Here is a 7,980-nt window from a genome sequence, read left to right as displayed (position 1 = left end):
TATACTCTGTTATAGGTTTGCATTGTTTCTAAAAAGATGAGTCAAATGAAAGATCACGTCAGATTGTTGGCTTGTTTTTATTTAACTTTCCGAATATTAAAGTTTTTAAACTTGTTTTTATTGAAGCTTTGACAGAAACTCGAAAGCATGTGGTTCATTGAGGTGACAGCTTTGAAAAAATTAGAATTTTAAATGATCAGTTAGTAAAAAATCAAGCTGAGTACTCGCAATAAAGCTGTTTTGCACTGAAATACTCCAAGTGAACATGCAGAGAGCTTGTGTTTTTTCAAAATAAAGCCCACCGAGGACTGCTGGTTTAGTTTTGCATTTCAAAACACAAGAAAAGCTGGAGCAACATTTTAAATTATTGATTTATTAGTAGTCCAACATAACATGAATACTAAAAAACATTTATAAACATTGCAAGAAAATAATTTTCATTTTTCCCCCCAACAAGGTTTCCTGCAGGTATGTAAATTTTGGAAAACTATTTTCAATTAAAACAAAAAAAGTAAAATGTTCCACTTTTTTGGTTCACCCTCCAACACAAAAAGACAAAGAAACCACAATCCACATTCTGACATTTAGCTCAGCTCTATGAAGACACCTTTCTGTCCTCTACACTCAAACTCTACCGATGTATCCGTGACGATGCTCTACCTGACAGTTCTAAATCTGGTTGTCGTTGTACTGGGGGGCGGGGTACTGGTCCTGCATGGCCCCTGTGGCTGCCCCCATGACAGCCTGTTGGGCCGCTGCCTGGACATGGGGGTTCTTCCAGGCTCCTGTGGCCCATTCCTCCTGAGCTTTGGACATGCTGGCACCAGTGCCACGGTAGAAATTATGGATCTGTCGACAAGGTGAGATTGGATTATTTTTCATAAGAAACAATTAAATAAAATCTCTTATTCAGATGTTTGTTGTTAGAGTTGCTAGTTACCTTAGTGAGCGCGATGAAGGACAGGGAAGCCACAGCAGTGAACATGACGGTTGGAACCAGCATGATTAAAGCTACGATAATATTATAGCTGAAGTAGGAGATGGTGGCCAACCAACCACTGAAAAGACAAAGAGGAGATTTCAGCTGAAGGAAAAGAAAACAGAGACAACAGACGGGGTGGAACTCCGCTCCGCATGAAGCCACAGTGATGCTCAATACTAACATATTTGTCAGTTTTAAGCACCGTCGTAAAAAAAATGTGAGTTTTATAGTTCAGACACGACACCCTTCAATTGCACACGCTGACATTTACAAACTTTATGGAGGCTGTCATAATATTAATTTCTGATCATCAGCCTGAGTCAGGTGACATTTTGAGGATCACTGTAGCAGCCTCTCCAAATCGAATCACTAAATTGTCATAAAAGTTATATGAGGGCAATATCCGTCACTGCCAGGCTAATGGGAGCAGAGGAGACATTTAAAAATATATTTATATTGGATTTCATCTGAAGCAAAGGGTTACTAAAAATAGATTGGTATCTAAAAGTAGAGTTTTGACGTTTACTTACAAAAATAAATAAAAGCACAATTTATACAAGAAGATTAATGATTTCATGTTAATCCTAATTTGCTGAACTTCTGCATAAATCATGCATGTGTTTTGTTAAAGGTTAAGATTTGAATTAAAGCTTAAAAAAAACAAAGGGATCTTTGCTATTTTAACTTTAAACAAATCACCATGTTCTTTGTACTAATAGTTTTAAATGAAAAGTGTTAATTTAATGACCAATGAAGGGTCAAAGCAATCCTGATTTATTGATTGATCGATCAATCAATTAATAGTGATTATTAACTAAAGTCAAGTAGGGTTTGATTGATTTTGCATAGATACGTGTCAGGCAATAAGAAAAACTATGTTATTAAAAATGTTTATCTTAAAATAAAAAAACATAAATGTTGTATTAAGAACTATATGTTTCCTTTTTTCTTTGTAACCAGCAATAAATAAATACATTGCGATTTTTTTGTGGTCTACAATGTATGTTACTAAATGATATTTATTTCTTTTAACTGATACAATTATATACAACTATTGTTTACTGCATTGAAATTACTTATTTTTATTAATATTATTAATTAATATTATTCATCTTCCAATGGGGATATTTTCATTCTACTAATTAAATAACATTCTACACTTTTACTCTTTGTTCTTGTAGTTCCTTTGAAAAGTTAGCAGCAAAAGTGTGAATTTGACACATTTCTATGCATTTGTTTCTGTCTACTTTTGAATTCATAATTGTTTTTTTTTGTTTTTTTGGACAAAAAGGTGCAAATTTGGCCACTGTGGAAAAATTAGGGCTGGGTATCAATTATAGTTTCCAGAAATGATTTGATTTGATTCACAAAAGCCTGGATCGATTTGATTCTGATTCCATCAAACGTTAGCATGAAGCTAGTGGACTTTAGCTTTATGTCCTAAATCGATTTATATTTTTATGAATCGATTATTGATCTATTAAGCCTAAATAGATTCAAATCAATTAATCGATTTTATCAACCCAGCCCTTGGAGAAACAAATACCTTTTTGAAATCTTATCTAATTTAATCTCATCCTCTTTAAGAAGTTGTTATGTATTTCTCACCATACTCCCCATCCCGGGATGCCGATACTTTGAATGATGCTGATGCCAACTTGGGCCATGAAAACAAAGAAGAACAGCATGAAGTTGAAGGAGCTGTCAGTCCTAAAAGGGAAAGAAAACGCTGATTTAAACGTAAGCTGTGTGCAGAGCTAACTTTTTAGCTTACTGTTCTTACTCCCATAGAGGTTCTCATGACAGCAGCATGTTTATCAGTCACAAGAATAAAATGGTGTTATCTAAGGTAACAAGTCATCATCTGACTTACTTGAAGGCCTTGTAGATGGGTCTGAACCAGCACACATAAGAGCAGGGCGTGAACATGAGGAGCCAGATGATTGCCAGGCCAAAGTTAGTGACCCCTCCACCCCCAAACATCCATGCAAAGCAGGCCAGGAGGTTCACAGCGAGTGTAGCTGTGTGGACTGTCAGGGAGCACCACAGAGACATTTCAGGCACTTTTAATTCACTTTAAATCAAAGATATTAGGGGCGGTGAGGATGAAAAATGTTATAACACAAGATTCAAGATTGTCTTTAAACACAACTTTTTGAACTACAGAAGTTCACTGAATGCAAGCAGTTAGTTGTAGAAAGACAAGCTGTGAAAGAATTTTAGAAATCAGTTCATGCAGATCAGCCAAAAAATAAACGAAGAAACTCAAATCTGCTTGGGAAGTAAAAGGCAGACTGAGAGAGACATGAAACATGCTCCTGACACGTGGAATCTGAAGCACATGCAGTGAAGATTGCTCATTTAAGAAGATTTCAATACCTTTTAATGCTAAAGGTTCATAAAAAGAAGGGATCTGGAAAGAGAAACGATTATTTTAGATTGAAACATGTTGTGTTGTGTAAGAAAAAATATCTTTGCATGCACTTATATAGACACTGTTTCTCCATTTTGCTTATGTTTTCAAACTAAGGGAGGACATCAATGCTGCATTAACTCTAGACTTCGTCCTGCTTCTGTATCATCCCACCATCCTCCTGGATGAACTCACAAACAGGACAGAAGCTTTGGGAGCAGAAAACCGTTGTAAACACAGCCGTGATGAGTATTTATGGTGTAGTAAATGTTTATAAATTTGCCTTTGGCAGAGATTTTAGGCCTGACTTTAGCATTAACTGCTCTACTCTGCTCAACTCATGACCATCTGGCCTTCTCCATGACTCATTAGCAGATAAACCAGTCAAGATATGATGGCCTCAGCCAATTAAAATCATTTTGGACTAAAACAAGCTGCTGTAAAGTGGTGGCCTACAGTTACACAGTTGTTAGAAAGCGTTGATCAAAGGTCTTGCAGGAATGTCTTTTTTTATTATTGTTTGCAGGAAATACAAATATTTTTACTTAACCCTAAATATAAACAGTTGTACTATATTTGAAACACACTTCTCTGAGATCCTTATCTTATTAGGATGATCAAAACTTTCCTTAAAAAATCTATTATATGGTATATAGAACTTGGTCCATTTTTCCTGCCATGTAGTTCATTATCATTCCACTAGGGGCAGTAGAAGGACTTTTCCTACTCCTTTCAAAATGGCTGCCTGAAACTCTTTTGGCGGGAAAAGTTTAGCTAATTTTGAAAACTTTATGGTAATGATAATTCATAATTTCTTATTTGTTTATCTAAATTATTACTTATTGAATTGAAGGACTGTAAAGTTTGTTGATAATTAATCATTTATAATAGAGTTACACTATGTTTAAAATGTGATGATCAAATTTCACACTGTACTTAAATAAGGTACTTTAATCCTGAATACTAACAGCTGGTAGCTGGATAGCTCAGTTGATTAAACGCAGAAGAGGAACATGGGAAATTAGAGTTTGATTCCCAACTTGGGGGTGTATTGGTAAGAGTCAGACCATACGGTATGTATCGCGATACGTGTCTCATGATAAAATACGTATCGTGATATATCCCAAGACTGTGCCAGAACAATTTTTCATTTTTTTTATGAGTATTATTTAGAAAAAAAAAACTCTACCTGGATAGTATTGTGTCTTTCATTGTGATAAAATTGTAAAATTCCTTTTATTTAAATCACAATGTTCAGCTCTGCAACTGACGCTGAACTACGTTTTCTCATAAATAATTAATTACATATTATCTTGTCAGCATTTTTAATCAATGCAAGTATCTCATAATGAAATACTGCAATATATCGTCAAATCAATTTTTCCCTGCACCTCATTTCCAGCAGGCGCAACGACCTTACTGTCTGGGTCTTGGTCCCTAAGCAAGACCCTTCATGCTGTTAACTTACTATGTAGCCACAGGAGGTTCAAGTCTGGGTCTCCCTGGGTTAGTTCCATTGAGTATATATCAAACAGGACATAGTGACCCCTCCCCCTCAAATTCAAAATAGGAAGTATCTGCTAGATCCAAGAAGCCAAAATCCCAAAGGCTTCTTTTGAGAAATAGATAGTTATTTCTCGTTCATTTTATTTCATAAACAGCTATTATTCTATTTGGTCAGAATAACTGTTCTTGCTGTGATAACTTTCACTTAACAACTTCTTGCTAATGCTATTTCTTTCTCATTATATATATGTTCTTAATCACAACTTATTCAAGTTATAAAACTGGCCAATCAAATGCCTCAGTAAAAGCATGTGGTGTCGCTTGCCAACACCTTAAGCGTTTGATTGACAGTGGACTTTGAACAAGCTTCCTCATGACTGGCAACAGTAGAAACTAGAAACGTTGACTCAAACCAATCCCTGTCGACTGGCTCGAAATGGAGGTGTCCATATTGCAGAGAAATGGCAAATGAACTGGCTTCATTTTGCTGGAGCCGGGGTGAGGCATTTCCTATGGGTGACGTCACAGTTCTGTATACAATGACCGGTCCCCAGCCTGGATGGGTTGTGTCGAGAAGGTCGTCTGGCGTAAAACTGCCAAATCAGCTGTGTCAACCCCATAGACATATACTAATTTACTAGACAAAGTGAGGTTTTAAGATCACCCATAGAAAATGCCTTACCTCTACCTCAAGTTTTTTAGGAGTTTTTCCCTACCTTGAAGGAGGGTCTAAGGACAGGGATAACCAGCTTTATTTAGTCTGTTTAGGTTTTAGCTATTGTTTATATTTTATGACTGCCGAGAAGCCAAATGAGGCAATTCTTTGGTGATATTGGACTATATAAATAAAATTGAATTGAATTGGCCTTCGTAAAATCAGGCCAAAGGCTTTCTGATCAACTACCGCCAGTTTGAAACCTGTCAACACTGATTGGTCCGAGTCAGTACGAGTCACGTTTTTAGAGTCGCCAATCATGAGTGAGCTTGTTTGAAGTCCACACCCCTTCCACTCAAAGTGGACTTGGGAGAGTCTGTCAATCAGACGTTCAAGGTGGGACCAGTGGGCACCACATGGTTTTACTGAGGCATCTGATTGGTAAGTTTATAACTTGAATAACTTGCAGTAATGGAATAATACAATGAAGAAAATTAGGATTAGAAAGAATATGTTAATAAAAATGTATCACAATGACTGAGAAATAACAATATATTTATCAATAGAAGTTTATGGGATTTGGGCTTCTTGGAACCAGCAGGTACTTCCTTCCTGTTTGGAACTCGAGAGGGGAGGGTTTGGTATGTCCAGTGATTATACAGTCAATGGTCAACTACCGACAGGATATGCCAAAAGGTGAACAACATCCTGTACACTGATAAATATTCAGCATCTTAGACTAACATTGTTGTTCGCAAAAACTTATCAAATCACCCAAACCTATATAGTATCTATCAATTTTTTTGGCGATTTTCAAAGGCTTTAAAAAATAAAAATAAAACATTTGTATCAATGTTTTGATGGTCTTTACAAACTGTTCTGAATACACTCACACATCCAAAGGTGGTACATTTTCTTGCACATGCTGCGGTGCTGCTCCGGGATTTCTTCAAAGTCTTGATAGAAACATGGTTTTATCGGGAGGAATCCGGGCAGTGGAGGGAAATTGGGTTCTGAAACAAACGATCGTTGGTTTTAGACACGCATTTACGCGTGACTTATACTTGTAAGGGAGGTTTATGGATACTGACCGGCCATGTGGATAGAAGATGGCTGATATTTTCTCCCTTTTCAGTCTGGAAAAGAGGAGAAACTGGCGGTTAGAAGGGCGGCTCATCTCTGGGACAGCCTGCATGTTTGCGGGACAGTGGACCAGCGGGCGCGTTGGAGACGGAGTCCTGCTGTGATGGCTCCTCGCCGTCTCTGCTGGGGGATTTAATGCGTGAGCCCTCCAGCCACGATTCGAGCCGTGCTGATAAGATTTAAGCCGCTCAATCCTTCCGGTTTCATCAGGAGCAAATTCAGCTCCGCAGAGTTCACCGCAGACACGGACACGCCGAACTTTACGCAGGGGAAACGCGCGCATGCAACGTGGGGACGGATGTTTGGAGGGATCCGCTATCACAGCCGGGAATTCCGGAATCCACACGAATCATAATCAGCTTACCTCCGTGTAATGGGCGCTCACGCGACGACGCGCCTGCGTGCTGGACGCAAATGGAAAAGATGACCTCCGAGCGCCTTCGAACCAAACGCTCCCTGGAAGAAAAGACTTTCTGCTGCGCGTGGAACTCTTAACAGTAAATTAAAGTTTCTCTAACCTCCGACCAATCGCTGCGCATGTGCATGCTGTCACTTTGATTCAGGCCAATCGGCGGATTATTCTAATCCTTGACGTTGCATTGTTGACCCAATCACCGTGGAGTTCTCTGTCCATGGTGCTGAACATGAGCAGTTTGAACTTTACATCCACTTTGACACTCTTGATTCTATAATGCTTTGAGTCTCCCTCTTTGTAGGACACCATTAGAATCTTAGCAGGATCTGCACACAAACAGTGTTTATATTGAATTTAGTGATTTAAAGGAATCGAGGGAAAATAACTGACATCTAGTGGGAAAATTGCAGACTGCCGGCAAGAATTTAGGCAAAACAAAAGGGATGCTGTCAGAAAGCCATTATAAAAATGAATAAACGCACACAAAAACTTATTCTTAAAAATATATTTCTTGAGATTATCACTGATGTCAAACTAAACTGTAAAGCCCATTTTAGATATCTGCAAGCTGAATTGTCCAGAAGAATCACAGTTTTAAATCAAGCTAAACTGTTTCTGGACCAAAAATCTCTCCACACTCTAAATTATGCATTATTAGTTTTTCATATTGCAGAAGTTAAGGGGAAATAATTATAAATCAACACTTTGTTAAAAAAAGAAAAGAAAAAAAAAAGAACAACACAATTTATTTACAAACTAAGTTACCTTGATTACACAAATAACTTATTAATACAGTCAAATAACTCAAACATCATGATCTGATAGAAGCTCAAGTAATATTCAAAGCAGACCTACATTTAGTAACA

At 37.6% G+C, this 7,980-nt stretch overlaps 1 protein-coding gene across 1 annotated transcript; it reads right to left on the bottom strand.

The window, feature by feature from the left end:
• Positions 1-353: 353 nt before the first annotated feature.
• LOC112160809 (secretory carrier-associated membrane protein 5) lies at positions 354-7,278 on the bottom strand. Its single transcript, XM_024295626.2, has 7 exons — positions 7,064-7,278; positions 6,648-6,692; positions 6,450-6,569; positions 2,856-3,012; positions 2,591-2,692; positions 941-1,058; positions 354-849 (listed from the first exon to the last, which is right to left on the bottom strand). Exons 2-7 carry the CDS (start codon positions 6,652-6,654, stop codon positions 670-672), a joined length of 684 nt encoding a protein of 227 aa, XP_024151394.1. The 5' UTR covers positions 6,655-6,692; positions 7,064-7,278; the 3' UTR covers positions 354-669.
• Positions 7,279-7,980: the final 702 nt, after the last annotated feature.

This window comes from Oryzias melastigma, linkage group LG3 (assembly GCF_002922805.2).
Source record: "Oryzias melastigma strain HK-1 linkage group LG3, ASM292280v2, whole genome shotgun sequence".
Lineage (NCBI taxonomy): Eukaryota > Metazoa > Chordata > Actinopteri > Beloniformes > Adrianichthyidae > Oryzias > Oryzias melastigma.
The sequence above is the reverse complement of the archived record's forward strand: the minus strand, read 5'-3'. Positions and strand labels throughout refer to the sequence as shown.